At 35.1% G+C, this 20,920-nt stretch overlaps 1 protein-coding gene across 4 annotated transcripts in view; it reads left to right on the top strand.

The window, feature by feature from the left end:
• The window catches only part of LOC150110420 (eukaryotic translation initiation factor 4B-like), a 277,691-nt gene that overhangs the window by 201,279 nt on the left and 55,492 nt on the right, over positions 1-20,920 (top strand). For all 4 annotated transcript variants that reach the window (XR_016548405.1, XM_090393633.1, XM_090393645.1 and 1 more), the window contains one exon: positions 14,465-14,672. Coding sequence is in view for 3 of the 4 variants with exons in the window: in XM_090393633.1 (XP_090249759.1) it covers positions 14,465-14,672 (208 nt within the window). In the remaining variant the exon portion in view is untranslated. The remainder of the gene's footprint in view (positions 1-14,464; positions 14,673-20,920) is intronic.

The raw sequence follows: 20,920 nt of genomic DNA on the forward strand, positions 1-20,920 counted from the left end.
TCCCATCGGAGGTTGGCAACTACCTTGGCAAATTTTGAGCGATCCTCAGCTACTCTGAGCAGTCTCTCAGAGTTCATACCAGTCTGATGTCTGCCAGCCAAGATTTTCTTCGTCTTCCTTGTCCTCTTCTTCCATTAGACATTAGTAATGCTAAAGGCAGCTCACTTCCTGAAAGAGAGGGTTTTTTTTTTTTTTTTAATGTTGGTCCCACATACGAGAGGTTGGCTGGTAACCTATAGTACGTTAGTATCAGTGGTGAGCTATGGAAATTTTAACAAAGTGCTCGCATCATCCAGCAAAAAAAAAAGAAAAAAACATATTTCTCACAAGAACTTTTATTAATACAGCTTGTGTACAAATTCCAATCAAAAAGTATGAGAGGACAATCAACCTCTATCATTTTTCAACAAATATTTCATGAACTAAACATGAAATATTTGCACACAATCAACTGTGTTAATTTATCTTACATAAGAAAAACATTTTTTAACTATAAAAATATAATAAGAATGAAATCTTTGATAATCTTTTACAAAACATTTGATTGGCTACCAGAAGGGAGAAGGGTAAAGATAGCGCATGTGCTTATTTTATTTTCAAACTTGGGTGCATTCATTATAGAGGAGTTCAAACAATAATTCCAAATAATCTATACACTGCTGAATAGACTAATTTTTGTTAGGTTACTGTATGAGTTTGTCGCTTAATATGTTTCAAAAAAAAAATTTTTTTTTTTTGAAAAAAATAAAAAAGTAAACAAGAAGAACAAGGGGCTCGCAAATTTGAAAAAAAGTTTAACAAAGGGCTCGTGCGAGCCCCTTATAGCTCACCACTAGTTAATACCGTATATGGGTAATGGGTTGGGAAAGGAGAAATTTGATTTAAAAGCCTGTATGTTGTATTTCTTGGGAAATACGTCAGGGGGAAGACTTTCACAGTACAGCAGTAGCAGGGATGAAGGAGGAGGAGAAGTTTCTGTGTTTCTGTGGGTTTCAAGGTGAACTGTGAAAGAATGTTGGGCAAGTTTGATGTAGCATTAGCTCCTTATGCTAAATGAAATAATCCGTACACTGTTTTACAAGGATTTATTGAGAATGGGCCTTGTGAAATCTTATTAGATACAGGTATACATATTTCACTCATTTCATATCCAATTAAACTAAAGAGCATATTTGAATCCGAAATTTCCACTGATAAGCAAATAAACACTTTTGTTTTAATTCCTTGTTTTGTTTTGTTTTTTTTTTGAAAGTTTGTCATCCATTAATATTTCTTCCAGAATCCTCTAATCCAAATGTTCAAGTTTTATTTGGAATTGATTTCTTAAAACATCATGATTTTGCACGTAATTTTTTGTAAATTACATGCAAAATCATGTAATTTACAAAATTTTACTCTATATAATTTCGAATGATGCAAAATCAGTTGGATGCATGACAGTTATTAGTCAGCTCGTTACCTTTAACTTTAAGCATAGTAATCAAATATGGCTGGAATTTGATTGGCTACCAGAAGGTAGCCAATCAGTGTTTCTTTGCTTGATTTCAATTCAGCTGCCTTTCTAAATTGAAAACAAATCAAGCATAGAAATGAACGCAGATAAATCTGTAGGGGGGGGGATAATGTTTTTTTTTTTTTTTTTTTTTTTAATAAAAAATTGGATGCCAATGCTACAGACCTTGTACTGGAAAGGAACTTAATGAAATAGTTCATATGAGTTCTGCACTACCTACTGTTAAAGTTGTTAGTGCCTGCTTAATTTATGTACATTCCTTTTCCCTTTCACAGCATGAATTAATAACTATAAAGCAAAATCTATTTTAAAATGAACTAATAACTTTGATTCAAGAATTGATTAATCCCAACTGCAGGTAGATATCAGGTAGTTGTGGTTTGCAGAATAAGTTTGAAAGCTAAGAAAAGCCTACTAATCATCATTATCATTTTATTGCATATATCCTCAAAGTGTGTACCAGGTATTATGATAGTCCAAAACAGTTAACATTTCATGATTAGTTTCCTATCATTGATTTTTTTCCAAACTTGAAGATATGCTGCAATATGCTTGAACATATTTCCTCAGTACTACAGTATCTTAAGGTGATGGTGAAGCATGTGATGGATGATTAAATAGTAAAGTACTAGTCTTACAGGAGTTTCTTTTCTTGCAGTACTGTGGATATTATAGATTATCGTTTTTTTTTTTTTTTTTTTTTAAATAGTCAAATAAATTGAAACTTAAAACTTTCAATGTTGACCAGAGATTGTATAAGAATATAATCCTCTGCATTAGAGTTGCCTTTGCTTGCCCTACTTAAAGGACGCATATTTTGATTGAGATTCCGCTAGCCTGAAAACTGTTCAAATGGAAAATATTAACATTTTTGAAAAGTTATTGCAATTGAAGAACTGATCATTGTTTACAACAAAACGATGATTTTTACTTTTGTTTGTGAATATGTCATTGAAAACATATTGCTTTGCAGTGTGGTGCTCTTGCACAATGATTATATATTTCCAAATATGAAATTTGATTCTTTAAGTGAGAAAGGACTGTTATTGAGTAGAATACATTGTGGAGAGGACAGAAGTTTTTCGGAGAAATGCGATATAGGGAAAAGACATTTTTATTTAATTCATAAAGCTCAGTAAAATCATTAAGGGGGATGTCAACAGTTTTCCCAAATTAATAGATGGATCTACTTTTTTTAAAGAATGTTAAGTTGAAAATGTGAATAAAACTGTTAAGGGATTATATGAATTTACCAAAGTAATGAAGTTTCTTTAAAATATGCTGAGCAGTGAACTTGTTCTGGTTCAATGTTTTAAACAAGGAAGAAATTAACTTATTTAATGCTCAAAGAGAGCAAAAAGTTTTCACAAGAAAAAAGGGGAATGTTGAAATTATTTTTTGTTGTATTTCCTAAGAAATAATATGCTCAAAGGAGAAATATAGTCATATTCATGATATGTGGGATCCAGATTGGATTTCAGTATTGTGCATAACTTTTTTTTTTTTTTGATTAGCAAGAAAAGAGCAAATATGAGTCATCTGATTTGATTTCACGACTAAGTGCTTATTATGTTTATTGCATTCAAGCTAGGCAGTGTCTGCACATGCTGTCGCTGCCTGTGGGAACTTGCTTTTACCATATGTACATCACTTCCACTTCAGATAGGCATTTACACAAAGTTGATGTGCAGCATGTTAGATGCAACTTTTTCATAGCATTTGTGAACTGTCTTGATGATATCGAAAATCTCAAATGCAATTAGAACTCACTGCGAGTTATATTATTTTATATATATATGTAGAAAGTATTTTACCTTGGGTATAATAAATGTTAAAGATACCAAGCTATTTTGAACCTGATTTTACTCCATTTCCTAAGTAAGCAAACAGACAAACAAGTCAAGTTTACGCCTGCAAGTGTTGCAAGTCTAGCTGATCCCTGCATGTAGTGCAAGACCAAGGCAACTCATAGTAAAAGTAGAATAAGCTCTGATCACTAATCTTAATATTTACCCTTAATGCAAAGCACATCTCCTGGATGAGATGTATGATGCTTTGTATTAAAGGCAAGGGGCCACTACCCAGACCGGTTTCGACCTTTATTGAGGTCTCATCAGTGGGAGTCAGGCTAGAAATACCATGATTTTAGTAATACAGAGCTTATAAGTATTTTACCAGAACAAGTTACCATAAGGTGTTTTAACCTTATTAAATAAAAATCTCAGGAGAAGATATAAATGAAGAAAGTATTTTACCTGGGGTATAATAAATGTTAAAGATACCAAGCTATTTTAAACCTGGTTTTACTCCATTTCCCAAGTAAGCAAACAGACAAACAAGTCAAGTTTGCGCTTGCAAGTCTAGCTGACCCTGCACGTAGTGCAAGACCAAGTTTGCGTAAAGCCAGGTTTATCTTTAACATTTATTATACCCAAGGTATAATAAATGTTAAAGATAAACTTATCTTTACTTGACTTCTTTCTACATTTATATCTCCTCCTGAGATTTTTATTTAAGGTTAAAACACCTTATGGTAACTTGTTTTGGTAAAATACTTATAAGCTCTGTATTACTAAAATCTTGGTATTTCTAGCCTGGCTCCCACTGATGAGACCTCAATAAAGGTCGAAACCAGTCTGGGTAGTGGCCCCTTGCCTTTAATACAAAGCATCATACATCTCCTCCAGGAGATTTACATTAATGGTAAATAATATTAAGATTAGTGATCAGAGCTTATTCTACTTTTCCATTGAGTTGCCTTGGTCTTGCACTACGTGCAGGGTCAGCTAGACTTGCAACACTTGCAGGCGCAAACTTGACTTGTTTGTCTGTTTGCTTACTTAGGAAATGGAGTAAAACCAGGTTTAAAATATCTTGGTATCTTTAACATATATATATATATATATACACACGCCATCTATCTCTGATTGGTACCAGTGGAGATTGAACTGCCCACTCAGTCTCCAAAAGTTAGATAGGGCTAATGGCCTCGCCTACTCCTGTATACGGGAATAAAAAGGCGTTAGCTGATTTTTTTTTTTTTTTTTTTTTTAATATATATACATATACATACAGCTGGCCTGGTTGGCCAGTTGGTTAGCATATCTATCCGCTCTCCAGCCAAGAGGCTGCAGGTTCGAATTCCACGTAGGCATGGATGTTTGTGATTGTCTTCCACCTTCATACATTCATTCACCCAAGTGTAGGTACACTCTCCCAGTATGGATTTGGTCACCATGGGAGTAGTAGACCCAAAAACCTTCTGCAATGGGAGAGGCCTTCACCTGCAGTGGGTAGAAAAAATAGGCTGTTCATCATCATCATTCATCATATATACTATATCATGAAAGCAGAAAAGTCGGTCTAAAAATAAACAGAGAAAAAACTAAAATCATGTTTAATCATTTTGTAACACCAAAAAACAATAATAGAAAACAATTTCTTGGAAAGAGTCTCCTCATATATAATACCTACTTAGGTCATCTCATTGATCTAAACTATGGACTCCAAAAGGAAATAAATAGGAGAGTTCAACTTGCCTGGAGTGCATAAAAAAGCTGAAAAGCATTTTTCAAAACAATGATGTCCCACTCTGTTTAAAAAGGAAGACATTTAACCAGTATATACTTCCAGTCATCACATATGGTTGTGAAACTTGGTCTCTAACAAAAACACTGGCAAATAAACTAGCAACAACTCAAAGAAAAAAGGAGAAGTTGATGCTAGGCATCACATTAAAAGATGAGAAGCGAAACACCTTGATAAGAAGCCAAACTCATATCACTGACATCCTTCTTCACCATAAGCGACTAAAATGGAAATGGGCCAGACATCCATCCAGAAGAGAAGATGAGCGATGAACCACCATACTAATAAATTGGATTCCAAAAGAATGGAAACAAGGCCAAGGATGTCCTAAAAGAAGGTGGAGTAATGAATTGTCAAATTTTGTTGGGAAAATTGGTCAACCATTGCCAAGAACAGAGAAAGATGGAAAGAACTGGAGGAGACCTTTGTCCAGCAGTGGACAGAAAATGGCTGAAAAGAAGATATATATATATATATATATGGGGGGGGGGGTTCTAAAAAGTTCTCAGCCTAACAATGAAAAAACGAATTTATAATTTCAAAATTATTTTTATTTTTCAACATAATCTCACTTAAGACTGATACATTTATTCCAGCAATGCTTTACACCATTATCCTGCCATTATCCTTCACATAAGTCGGGGTATGACTGTACATTATTTTCATTTTACATCGATTTTAATGATCTTTAATTCTTGGGGAAAAAAAAGTATTCAGAATTAATATAATTTTTTTGCAATTTTATATATAAAAAAATTGTGGAATTTTTACTCAATCCCGGAGGGGGAGTGTCCCATTTGCCTCCCCCTCCCCTAACCTGCTGACACCCATGACCATGTGATTGCATTTTCATTGATGTATGAAAGTTTTGAGAGTGCATAGCACATCAGCGCTCATCTTAATTGGTCCAATGCAATTTATTGCAGGATAACTGAATACTTCTTCATAGAGTAGGGGAACAATCTGTTTTAAGATTTATTAGAAAACAATAATGAAGGTGAATGCTATATTTGGTTGGTGTATCTGAAATACTCAGAGATGAAAATATGTGAACCATCATGTATAAGACATGTAAGAATAGGAAAGAATAAGTGTGAGTAGAAACACTTTCATTAATGGTAAACGAATTATTAATAATTATCATTTGTGATATGTGTGTCCTAGAAGTTGATGGGTAGAGCGAGTGTCATGATCCTATAAAGTGTAAACATAAATAAGTGAATTTATGATGGCATAATTTAAAAAAAAAAAAAATGAAGAGAGAGAGAGTATTGCAGAAATAAACATGCTTTGATGGAGCAGCAAATCATCTCGTAAAATTTGTTGCGTGTGTTGTGTATTTCTCTGGTTTTTGTATATTTTACTCCATTTTCCAAAAATTTTATTTTTTTTACTGAGACTCAGTATACATAACATCTGATCATTATCGGAATTATCCACACTTTCAGGAATCCTACAGTCATTAATTTTTTTGTTTTTTTTAGTATCGGCGGTTCTGTCTTATCAATCTCACATATGCTGGTATTATAAAGAGATTTGATCTCTGTTACCAATTAACTGGATCCTAGGCCTTTTAAAATAAACTTCACTTTAGAGATACCCATTCTCTGAATCATTCTATTACTGGTTTATTTAACATATACTTAATCATGTCTACTAGACTAAACATCTTGTTTACACAATAACAAAATGTTCATAGTCAGTTTCTTTGTTATGGCCTTTTTTCGAAGATATAAGATTCTCTTCTTTTTCCATAGAATCCTTTCTCATCACCGTTATGTAGCACACATTATTCCTCCTGACTCTGAAGTATGGGTACTTTTACTCATGCAGTTCAATTTTTGTTATTTTTGTACCAGCAGAAAAAGTTTCTATACTGCTTTATCTAAGTTGCTAAATTCCATCTCCTTTTCTAGTAGAAATAACAGATAGGTCTGGCGTCCTTAAAACAGATGAAATTTTCAATCAGCACTTCCTCGAACATTCCTATAGAACATCAATTGCAATATTTTCTTTTATTTACCAATACTTATTTACAGTCTTAACTCCTCCACTTTAAAGGCTCACAGTTCTACGATTCCTTTTTCAGAAACTTTTATTAATATGTCCCCGACTGTCACATAAAAACTTAATTTCCTAAGAACAAAATTTTACTGGCCTGCGTTCTTAAACTTCCATTAGCTTTCTTTTGTTTTTCCTCCGTTACTTCCATACTGAATGCTCCCTTGTTGTTTTCGTTACCTCGATACTGAATGCTCTCTCTGTCAGCTGTCAATCACCCATCAAACTCCCCGGCAAGCATATTCACTCCGTGAAAGTGGCAAGCAAGAGGTTATGTATAATAGCTGATGTCGTCTCTGTTTGCATTACTAGAATGTCGTTACAAAACACAGCACTTAATAGTTTTAAATCACAATAAAATTTCTGAAAGTAACACAACTATCCAAATCCAGTAAGCACATAATTTTTTTAAATGCTTCACATTTCATTTTGACAAAATAACATCAATAATGTGCACATCGCAAGTGCCGACAATGTGTATTATGAAACCAAAACTGATATGTACTAACATAAACAATTAAAAAAACAGTCATAATTTAAAATTATGAATATTTTTACATTGGTATTTTGTTGTAGATCAACAACGTCTTATAATACAAAATATTCATTTTTATTCACGAATAGATATTTTTTTACTGTCTGTTGTTTCCGAAGACTAGAATAATAATGTCTCTTCACTGTTAAAAAACTTTGGAACCTCAACAGATGCTAACTGCACAAGCAAAAGAAAAAACAATTGGCATTTTTCTCACTGACATCCACTTTCAAATTTTCAGTTCCAGAAAACATGTGTAACAGCTGTTTGTAATACAGCCATTGCCGCTCAATTCATGACAAGCGACAACATCCAATTGGATTGGTTGACACAATAACCAATCACAGCCGCTAGGTGCTGAGTGAGCTCAAAATGTCAGCTCACCTAGCCACGCCTTCTCAACAGTTTAAAAATACTAAAACACTAAGAATTTGATTCGCTGCACCCTCTTTACATATTTTCAAAGGGCACAAAGATGTATGCATTTTGAAAGCACACCTGAGCTATTAACGCGAATGTGACGTAATGTTTACACGTCGGAAAGTGCCCTTTTCATGAAACACAAATGCTTTATTACCCTCGTGAAGAGGACATTGAAGTATTAGAATATTGTGTTCAATTTTAGGAATCGTGCGAAATCTGCAAATAATTGGGGGAGTCTTTAACAGGAATAAATGCAGAAATTTCAAATGGGTGAAACTGATATTTCATGGATGAGCACCGCACATCCAGAATATTCGCCCCTGATATACAGTGTGTGTGTGTGTGTTTGCTGTACATGAGTCGTTTGCTTTCTTCACTCAGTGACGGCATTATAAACAGTTGTTACTGCATATTTTCTGCAGCTGAACATTTGAAAAAAGATGTTTGAACAAATATATTTAGTTGGATACCATGTTTGCTGCTACAATAAAAGTTTTGCTTTCTTGCATGCGTGCTGCATAAATTTCAAATGGGTGATACTGATATTTCATGGATGAGCACCGCACATCCAGAATATTCGCCCCTGATATACAGTGTGTGTGTGTGTTTGCTGTACATGAGTCGTTTGCTTTCTTCACTCAGTGACGGCATTATAAACAGTTGTTACTGCATATTTTCTGCAGCTGAACATTTGAAAAAGGATGTTTGAACAAATATATTTAGTTGGATACCATGTTTGCTGCTACAATAAAAGTTTTGCTTTCTTGCATGCGTGCTGCATAGTGTCTGTGGGAGGGAACATATGAAATATCACTCCACTTTTGTCTCTAATTACACTAATTGTTGCTAAATATAATACTCTATATGTAGTGATATAATAAAACTACTTGTTTTTCTTCTGCCATATAGTGTCTGTTGGGGGATGTTTTTCATGCTATAGAAACATTTTCATTCCATTCTTTGGAAAGAAAAGATGTAGTGAGTAAAAATTTATCTATTCCTGAATAAATATGAACCCCTTCTTGTATTATAAGAAGTTGACTAGCATATGTGAAATATTGACTAATGATAAGATAGAAAAGATGCTGGCAAAAAAATAATAATAATGAATAAATAAATGTAATTAACGAACATATGTGCCAAAAAAAAATAATAAAATTAATACAGTAATTCTGCTGATTGGAAATTATTTATATATATTACTGTTAAAAATAAATTTAGAAAACCAAGCAAAACATAGAAATATGCATAATAAGCACAACAAACTGTAATTTGTAATGACATGTAAATTAATGCTTTGTTTGTGCCATTAATTCACATATTCTAGTAGCAAGGCTTATACGTTGGGCATACATAACTGGTAATTAGCTTACGGAATTAACAATGCATATAAAGTATATTAATTAAAGGCAACTTTAATGAATAACTTCTTTTGTTAGTGCCTGCATGCACATACCATATTTTTATGTTCCTGAAGATGGCAACGTGATGTTACCAAAATATAGAAGTTATTCATTAAAGTTGCCTTTAATTAATATACTTTATATGCGTTGTTAATTCCGTAAGCTAATTACCAGTTAATTCACATATATGAGTGCTTAAAAATGTTATTAAACCATTACATGCATCTATAAATTGGGATTAGGGGGAGGCAGTATCTGTCATATGACTAATTAATACCTGTATTTGAACTTGCTGCGATGAAGCATAGTGCTTTTAGTTGTACGAGGAAGAAATTTTTAAAAAAAAATACATCTGTAATCATGACTACAGACAAGTTTAGTGGATATGATTACAGATGTATTTTTTAATTTCTTCCAAGTGTATGTCGGCTAATCTTCCAGTATGGTAATTTGCAGAAATTCTGTATACACACATGCATGCACACATGGAACTGAAAGAGTAGGAAATCGGATAAGGGCAACCAGTTTCAAGTGATACTGAGATTGTATTAAAAAATAAATTCTGGCTGATTTTTCTGATGTAACCTGGGCATAAGAATGTGGTAATCGTCACATTACTATTTTCTGTCTGTAGGTTGTAACCATTAGTTAAGAAATGCATGGACATATAATATGGTTAAGTTCAACTGCAAAGGATGCTTTATTTGCTATATTAATTAGTTTTAATAATACTATATTGCTTCCAGTGGAATGATAGGGAAATTTGTGAATACATCTGCCAGTAAAAGTGGTTTTCTGTTTGCTGAAAAGAAGGAGGGGGGGAACATTTGGAAGACATGTTATTGAGGTATCCAGCTAGCCTTTTGTTTAATTTCTTTTTTCATAAGATGGAAAAAGTGTAGAATTTAGTCTGCTAAGTTCTATTTACTCTGTGCTGCTTTTTTTTTTTTTTAACAATATTTGTTCTCCTATGCCCCTGTGGCAGAGATGAAATATTAGAAGCATTAAACTGTCATTTAATTGTTTTGGCATTTTCATTCCAGAGTATCTAGCATGAGTTCTAACTAGCATCTACACAATAGCTATCAGGCAGTTCATGCATAGTATCATCATGAGCTATACCATGGGTCCACTAATGGACAGGGATGTGCAATATCCAACCTCTCCTTGTCATGTCCATTCCACCTTCCTGCACTGTTTCCACAAAAGGGACTCTCTGGCACCCACACAATGAGCATTCCTACTCCAAAAGGATACCTTCCTAGTTGGAGGAAATGCCAAGTAGACACTATGTGGTAGATGTTCTTTGCCCAGTGAAATACCACTGCCCAACTTATTGGAGGTCTGAAGTGGCAAATGCATGTTTGGTCTCCAGAGCAGGTATTTCAGTTTCTGTTCCCCCCCCCCCCCTTCTCTGTGCAGTCCATGATAAACATACTTGGAGGCCCATAATCTCCTTAGTTTCAAGGATACCTCAGTTAAAAACAGTGGTGCCACAGGTTGGTCACCAGTTAGTGCACAGGCCCGAACCTGTCAGAAACACATCAGGAAGCTTCCTGGTTAACTTGCATATAATACCACTGCCACTTCTGCCAGGTCATGACTGGAGAGGGAATTCAAGTAGTGTATGTAGGAGATACTGTCGAGACCTCATCTTGTCATGGAAACTGGTTTCTCTCTATATGGAAGTTATGTCTGGAGTCCGTCTTCTCTCATTGGACTTCCCCTATCATATCCTTCCTGCTAATCATGATCAAACTTATTAGGGCTCCTGCAAGCAATGACAGTAACAGTGCAACAAAAATGAATCTCTCTCCCATAAACTAGTCGCATCACAAATAGACAACATACAAACCAAGCCAGAATCTCTTCACTAAAAATTCACTTTCACATTCATTTTACTAACATCATGGCATTAACACAAACATAAATGATATTCACCATCACTTGCAGCCTTCCTGACCGGACATCTTATTCCTGATTGAAACCCAGATTTCAGCTGCATCTACTAGTGTCCACATCCAATGCCCAAACTACATACTTCACAATTCTTTTCACCACAAGGTTGACTGACACCTATGCTTTGTAAAATCTGACATAGTCTGCCAGAGAATGGCAAATTTAGAATCCCCTGCTTTTGACCTTCTCTGACTCAAGGTTTCCTTGTCCCATTTAATAACATTCATTTGTTACTGCATTTACCGGTCTCCAAACGATAATCACTCAGACCTCTTCACATTCCTCTCCATGAAACTTGGCCATCTGCAATCGAGTTATCCAAAAATAGTAAGGTCATCTCATCTTCCTGGGTGACCTCAACATCCACAATTCCAACTGACTCCCTATTCCAATGCCACTGACTAAGCTGGATGAGAAGCAGACGACTTTGCTGAAGTAACAACCTAACAACAAAAGTCATACATCTACTTACTCAAATTCCTGATAGTCTGTTTCACTCTCCAAATAATCTGAACTCTTTTTGACCAGTTTTCCTTTCAGATACACCATACAAGATTATGACCCCAGTTGCCGAGGCAACTTGGGCCAATATTGTACGAGTCTTCTCTCTCAAATAACGCCACTCCCTAGCATTACAGAGGAGCCAATTGGGATGAACTTCCAGAATTTCTAACACCTGCTGCGAGTGAGTTACAAAAATAATCTCACTGGCATGAAGCCCTTCATTCCTAATTCAACCTATAATCTTCATCCACTTTCCACGCCCTGGTTCAACAGAAAGTGTATCAAAGTAGATGAAAAAGATTTAACTTAGCATACGTGGTTTGTATACCACATATCAAAGCACAAAACATATGCAAATCAGATATCAACAGATCCCAATCTGATTTCATAAAGGCCTATAGCCAAAAACTTGCCTCCTATCCAAATGGAAGCTGTGCCCTCTGGTCCCTCACTAAGGCCATTGGATGCAAGTTCTGCTCTCCTGCACGTCCACTTCTCTCTCATCCTGATGTCATCACCATTACTTCACCTATAGGTAAAGCTCACCTTGGGGATCACTTCCTTCCTCAAACTCCTGTATAGACAACCAAGGGAAATCACCTACTACCATACCAGAATCCAAGCACTGTGTGCCTCCTTTAGTGTTTTGATAAAAAAAAAAATCAGAAGGCTACTAAATGACTCAGATATTAAAAAGTCTTCTGATCTTAATGGCATCTCCCCAATTGTTCTCAAACATGGTGCTCCACAACTAACATGTGTCCTGAATCATCTCTGTAATTTATTATATATATCTGGTACTTATCCCAATACATGAAAACAATCTCATATCCATTGTATTCCAAAAAAAAAAAAAATGCAGTAGAAGTCAACTGTCAAATTACCAATCATCTGCCAACACCTCAGTTCTCTCCAAAATAATACAGAAAGTCAACAACAGCCAACTCCTCTACTGCTTAGAGGTCCACCAATATGCATTCAAGATCCAGAGCTGATCTCGTAGCTTACATCAGCCACTTCTGGACGTGTACCATGAAAAGGACATGTACCATCAAGGATGACAACTTATGTTGTCATCCTTGACATTTCCAAAGCTTATGACTCTGTGTGTGTGGCATTGAGGCCTACTAAACAAATTGCCATCTTATGGTCTCCCTGCCATTCTGTAATTGGGTAGCCAGCTTTCTGTGGTTGTTTTCTGCAAGTCATGATAAATTCCCCCCCCCCTCTCTTCGAGCTTCACCACCAATGCTGAAGTGCCTCAAGGCTGTCCTATCACCCACTCTCTTTCTTCTATATATAAATGACTTACTCACAATAACTAATAATCCTATCCACAGCCTAATAGATGATAGTACTCTCTACTCATCCTACTCATTTAACAAACCATGCAATACTCTGATATCTCAGGCTACAAGATCATCTACAATTAGTGCCTTAAACATTAATTTACATACTATCCTTCAATGGTGACAACAATCTTGTCTCATGTTCAATGCCACCAAAATAGTCTTGCCTTTTCTTTCACAAAAGAGAGATATCAGCTCATCTCTCCTTACCCTCAAGTAATACATGAATCACAGACAAGGTCAGATTTCTTTGCTTGGATTAACATATGTCTCCAGTTTTTCATATCAATAGCCTCTTTGGCATCCAAGAAACGGCTTTCTCTTTCATTCAAGAGCCTATTTTACACCTAACCAACTGTTAACTATACAAAACCTAATTGCTGTCCATTAGATCTCATAGATGATCCCTCTCTTACAGATTCACCAATCTCTATCTCACAGATGCAGTGTTTTAGCATTGTGTCTTTTCTATCGGTACATTCACTCCAGTGAATTGGCAAGTACCATTACTTTCTGTTGTACCAGTTAATACAAGAGCCATATCTGCTCATCATCCCTTTGCTGTGCAACTGCAAACACAACAAACTGGCTTCTTCTCTTCTTTTTCTTTCATCTCATCCATCTCTATTCTCTGAAAAGCCTTCCTCATGAAGTATTTCCAAACAACTCTTCCAAAATAAAAATAAATAACATCAATAAACTTCTGTCTCAGTCCTCATCTGCAACCACCCCCTACACACACAGCAATAATGTGCTTATAGATCTCTTGACCTCTCATGCATGTATGGAATCAATATAAAAAATAAATAATAAAAAAATATCCCTTCAGTGTTTATTTGATATATTTGTTAAACCTGAATCATGGATCCTATGGCACGGCAGTTCTTTTTTTTAGAAATTTCAAGTAACTCTGCTTCTAAAATTGGGACTATTTTAAGAAAATATGCATGTGTGCCTTAAATATCAGACATAATATAATATACATAAATATCAGATGATAACATATAATATATATATATAATTGGCTCTTGGACTAAAATAAAATAAATCCGTGTCCTATTTGTATATAATATAAGCAAGAATCTAATTTGCTATAAGATATAGTGTTAAGATCTGCTTCTTATGCTAGATACTCCTAAAGAAAGACCAAGGCTCCAGTTGAAACCTAGAACAGTGCCTCTAGATTTTAAAAATACACCTGCAAATACTCCATCATCGTCTGCAATATTTGGTGGTGCTAAACCTGTAGATACTGCAGCTAGAGAACGAGAAATTGAAGAGAGGTTAGCAAAAGAAAGAGAGAGGGAAGAATTACATCTGAAAGACCAAAGAGAAAGGTAATCTTGATTTTTAATGTCAGTTTAAAGATATATTGTGCTGATTCAGTCTCATAATAGTCACTCTCACTTAGAAAACTTGTAGAGACTATAAAAAATTTGTGTTTATGAATTGTTGTCAATAATGAGTTTTGGAACTTGTAATTGTTCACACCATCAAGCTTGATAGGCATTTCTTTTATGTGGAATAGTTGTTGGGGATATTTGAATTTTCAGTAGCTATCAAGATGTCACTAAAACATGTTTATTGTAACATAAGTCAACTTATTCATTAATTGTTCTGTTTTGACAGTTAATTGCAGTGCTGCAGTTTATTCTTGTTATTCACCTTTGGAATTTTTTTTTTATTTGATCATAATTTTGTTTGTAAAAAATAAGATACATTTTCAGTAAATGAAGATTCAATCAATTCACACAGTAATGTGAAACTTCCCTGAATTTTGATATTACTATAAAAATGTAGAAGAAATTGACTACTAGATTTGTATTTTATTTCCAAAGTAAAGTAGCAAAAAGATTGCTTTATTTTGACAAAACTGAATTTTTAATATAAAGATTTTCTGAAACTAGATTTCATGTCGCTCCTGATTTCAGCTAATAAGAAAAAATAGATATCATTACCTAATAAGCAAAACTTATTAGGTAATGAAGCTGCCACATTTCTTCAACCAGAGGCTAAGTTAAATTACTAATATAAAACTTTTAATTTATATTAAAAGAGTAATTAAAAAGACATACCTGGTTGTATGTTTTTGGAAATGAAAAATTTTTACAGCCAAGAATACTGTAAGAGGAAGATGTTGAAAATGAAGTATAAATAAAACTGGTAAACAAGGAAAATAATGAATCAAATGGACTGACTACAGATTTTGATAAATGAAAAATATGACAACTAAAAAAGTTTGAAAACTAAAAATTTTAAGACCCAAAAGGAACAAAAAACGAGCCAAGTATACATAGGACTAGGATCATGACATCTTTGCTGACTGTTTTGTGAGAATTGTCATCCAATAATAAACAGAGCAAAACTGACTATGAGCTGCCACATTGTTCAAGGTTATGTATTAAGAGGAGTTTGGTTGGTTCAGGAGTAACGGGGAGTTTAAGTCGTTTGAGATTAATGGAGAGTAATTTATTTTGTTTAATTACAAAAAAATTGAAATTAGATAGGATCTTTTGTGTTTACAGCATCCTGATTGGTTCTTATCACTAGGGATTTGGAGCAATGTAATTTGTTTTCATTGTCTTGAAAATCAGTGATGGTAACTTTTCAGTTTCAGAGGGTGTGTTTAGATTTATTGTGTACAATTGTAAAAATAATCATAATTTACAATCATGAATCTTTTTAAAATTGCTTCTGTGCATTAGAATTTTATTAGTTTCAGTTTCGTATGATAGGCATTTGTGATGTGCTCAATAAAAAATATATATATATTTATGTTAAAGAAAAAATGTAAAGAATTAGAAATTATTTTTACTTAACAGATTATGATAATTATAATGATTTCAGTGCTTTTTTTTAATCAGAATTGTTATGTAATGTTGTGAATCATAAAAACATTCTCTTTTTGTTAATGGTCACAGTGTATCAGCCATTATTAACGTTTTGCTTGCCATTTAGTTGAACTAGTGCACATGCTCACTGAGGAGGCTAATTGGAGATTGACAGCTGACAGAGAGAGCACATTCAATACCGGAGTAATGAGAGAAACAAAGGAGAGAATGAAAGTTTGAGAATGTGCAGAACAGAATTTTGTTTAGGAAGTTTCCTGAAAAACTTGAAAAAGTAGTAATAGAAGATTCTGAAAAGAAATCTTAGCAAGGTGAATCCTTTGACTGAAAAAAAATATAAATGTGTAGACATGGATCGAAGGACTGCATTATTCCTCCTTGTGTAATGTTGATGGACCGCACTTAAATTGGTTCATACTTAGGTATTTCAAGAAAACTTTGTTCAGTGAGGGTGTCAAAGCAACTCAGGAAAACTAAAGCTATTACAGTGGATGCAGTGTGTGTGTGTGTGTGTGTGTGTGTGTGTGTGTGTGTGTGTGTGTGTGTGTGTGTGTGTGTGTGTGTGTGTGTGTGTGTGTGTGTGTGTGTGTTTACAGGAACACGAGGGAAATGAGTGCGAGAATGACCAAAATAGTGAAATCTACTTAAGTATAAAGAGCTAATAAGCTTCATTTCGGCAATGAAAACATTATTTAAATTAAGGGGATATTAAATCCCACATAGTTTTAAAACCGAATAAAAAACTCAAAGATTGGAATCAGGGGTGCTTAAGGGTCAAAGCTGTATAACTGAGAGGAGACCTCCACATAGCCTTTAAAGGAATGCGGAGAACCGACCAGGGCTTCTGACCTAATGTCCAATCCTCACCTTCTCGTGGTGCACCCTGTTGGGTATCTACTTTGATACTGAACGAACGAGGATGGGCTGGCAATTTGGGATTTAGTCGACCAAATTATATTCTTATTGGTTAAACCAAAATAAAAAATGATGGTACAACATGACAAAATTTCATTCGGCTGGGGCGTCGCCCGGTTAAACAAGGCCCCTGTTGTTTTCGCCAGGGAACCAGGGCGAACAGAGAAAAGTCAGCTACTGGAACAAATCTGAAAACAAACCCCAACTCAACATCACCAGAGTTAAAGATCGGTACTATCAATGTAAGAAGCCTGAATGGCAAAGAAATGGAGCTAGCTGAGGAATTAGATAAGTACCAGATCGACATAATAGGGGTGACTGAAACAAAAAAGACCAAAACTGGTGAGATCTTTCTGAGCAATAAATACAAAATGTTATATTCAGGCAATAACAATCAAGGAAAAGAAGGAGTAGCCATAGTATTCAACACAAAATACGAGGCTAATCTTCTTGAATGGCAGTCAGTCTCAAGTAGAGTAATGTGGGCAAATATGAGAATGGGGAACTGGACAATGAGACTTATTTGTGCCTATGGTCCCACAGAAGGTTCTACTAAGGTAGAAGTGGAGGAATTTTTTGAGGCTTTAGAAAAAGCAACTGACACAATGAAAAAGGAAAAGTTGGTCCTTGTTGGGGATCTAAATAGTAGAGTAGGAAATGATTGTGAGACATACAAAAATATTTTGGGAAAATTTGGAGAAAAAAGCAAAGCTAATAATAATGGCAAATATCTGTTGGATTTCTGCTCAGGACATGGACTGGTTATTACTAACACCATGTTCCAACATAAAAATGTGCACAAATTCACATGGAGAGAAGAGGCTAGGAATAAGAAAAGTCTCATTGACTATGTTATTGTTGATAGTGATGTTTTCTCCCTGGTGCAGGACACCAGAGTGTACAGAGGATTTGAAATTGGAAGTGATCACTATTTAGTCTTGAGCAGGATAAAATTGAATTTCATATTGAAAAGAATAACATGTAAGAAAGTTTTAAAGCGAATAAAAGTTGAGCAGCTCTCAGATGTAAACTGTAGACTAAAATACAGAAATATTATTGAAAAGAAAATGAAAGAGTTTGAGAACAGGAATCAAACCTTGGAGATTCAGTGGCAAACTCTGAAGGAAACATTGATTGATTCTGCCAGAGAGGCATGTGGTGAGGTTGTGTGCAAAGATAAAAAAATCAGAACTCCCTGGTGGACACAGGAAGTTAAAGAGGCAGTGAAGGAAAAGAAGAAAGCATATCAAAAGTTCCTGGCAAATAAGTCAGCTTTTACTCTTACAGAATACAGAGACAAATGTAAGAAAGCTAAACAGTGTGTAAAACTAGCTAAACAAAAGTCATGGGAGGACTTTGGCAAGAATATAGAATATAAATATCAAGAAGGTGGCAAAATATTCTGGAGGTTGTTGAAGAAGCTCAGGAATGGAGGAAAGAGTGCTGTAAAAGTAAATTAGAGATGATAAAGTGCTGTAAATTAGAGATGATAAAGGTGAAATGAAAACAGGAGAAAAATATATCCTTGAAGTATGGAGTAATTACTTTGAAAAACTGCTAAATGAAGCAAGCAGTGATGATGGCACAGTGATAAAAAAAACACTGACCAGGCATGCAGTCAGGAATACATATCCATACTTGAAGTAGAAAAAGCCATCAAACGCTTGAAATGTGGAAAGGCAGCAGGAGTAGATGATATTCGACCAGAAATGCTGAAGTATGGTGGTATAAGAGTCTTACAGTGGCTGCACTGCATAGTTCAGAAAGCCTGGACAGAGGGACAAATTCCCAATGATTGGAGTAGAGCTCTCATAGTACCCATATATAAAAAGGGAAATAAAACTGAATGTGAGAATTACAGAGGTATTTCCCTGCTGAGTGTTCCTGGCAAGATCTATGCAAGTATACTTGAGAAATGGTTGAGAAGAATTGTGGAAGAAAAGCTTGGTGAAGAACAAGCTGGATTCAGGCCAAATAGAGGCTGTCAGGATCAGATCTTCACTTTACGACAAATAGTCGAGAAAGCATGGGAATATAACAAAGATCTGTATTTAAGTTTTGTCGATTTGGAAAAGGCATATGACAAGGTGCCAAGAGAGAAGCTATTCAATACGCTGCAGTTATATGGTGTCAATGGGGCATTATATCAAGCAATACTTAGTCTTTATTTGAGTTGTGAGTCAGCAGTTAGAATTGAAGGAAGTACAGGAAGATGGTTTAATGTTAAATCTGGTGTGAGACAAGGATGTACATTATCCCCTCTGTTATTCATTATCTATATGGATCAAATTATGAAGGAATGTGGTATTAAACCTGATATCAAAATTGGAGATGTTAATGTCAGCTCTTTGCTTTATGCGGATGATGTTATACTTCTAAATAAATCCGCTACAAGTCTGCAAGATTCTCTGGCTAAATTGAATAGCTGTTGTAATAGATATGGTATGAAGGTCAGCAATAAAAAGACAAAGACAATGAAAATAGGCAGAATCATTGAAAATGTCAACTGTGTTGTGAATGGAGAACCTGTGGAACAAGTAAAACATTTCAGCTACTTAGGCACAATTTTTACTGAAGATGGTAAACTAAATATAGAAATAGACAACAGAATCAGCAAAGCTGGTATCGTGGGAAGTCAATTGAATAAATTCATATGGAATAAGAAAGAAATTAGTCGGAACACTAAATTAGCTGTATACAAGACTGTGTTCAAACCAATTTTAACTTATGGATCTGAGAGCTGGGTCAGAAGTAAAACACTTGACCAAAGACTAGAGACCGCAGATATGAGAGTCCTGAGAAAGATTAGAGGCGTGAACAGATGGCATCAATGGCAATATCATATTAAAAATGAGGATATTAGGAAAGAACTTGACATTGTCAGCATCCAGGAATGCGTTAGCAGAGCTAATCTCAGATGGTATGGTCACTTAAATAGAATGGGAGAGGAAAGATTAGCAAAACAAGTGTTCTCTGCCAGGTTGGCAGGAAAACGACCCAGAGGAAGACCAAGATATAGGTGGATTGATACGGTACAAAGTGCCTTAGACGATAGAAATATAAGATCTGATAATGTTGGAGTCTTGACAAGTAACAGACTGATTTGGAGGAAAATTGTAGATAGGAAGTTAGTAATGATGTAATTTTTTCATGTAGTACTGTCATATCCTGTACATCCCTTGAGGGTACATGGCAGGAATTTGATGATGATGATGAGATTGGAATCAGAAAGTTTCTTGCCGAGTATAGTAAACTATAAAGTATCGGTGACCACTGGCGTGAGCAAATGCAAGTGACCCTAGCACGTAGTGCAATACCGGAAGTCTCGCAGCAAAATTGGTAAATTCTGATCGCTATTCTTAGGTATTTTCCATAATGTAAAAACACATTTCCTAGGAAATAAAATCAAGTGGGATAGTCAATACAAGGTGTAAAGGTGTTTTGGGGCCTATAGGGAGACTACAGTTTATATATACTAGTGCTGGAAGCATCAGGAATAAGAGGAAGGAGTTTGGGACATTGGTTGGAGCACTGCCGAAAGTTATAGGTATTGATAAGACTAGGCTGGTAGCAGATGATGTAGTTACAGAGAAGATTGAGAAAACAGAGAAGGATAGTAACAAATATAATCACATTGCACCAAATTGGTGAGAGTGATCATAGGGTCTTGACTTGGGAGGTGGCTAAAGGTGTGGAATTTTCAATTAAGACAGCGTACATGTGGAATTACAGGGCTGGAAAGTATGACAAGCTTAGGAGTATGATTGGTTCAGTGCCATGGCATGTACAACTGCAAGAACTAGAAGTTGATAGCGCATGGG

The sequence above is a fragment of the Typopeltis vanoorti genome, chromosome 1, assembly GCF_054136105.1.
Source record: "Typopeltis vanoorti isolate ZY-2024b chromosome 1, IOZ_Tvanoo_1.0, whole genome shotgun sequence".
Taxonomy (NCBI): Eukaryota; Metazoa; Arthropoda; class Arachnida; order Uropygi; family Thelyphonidae; genus Typopeltis; species Typopeltis vanoorti.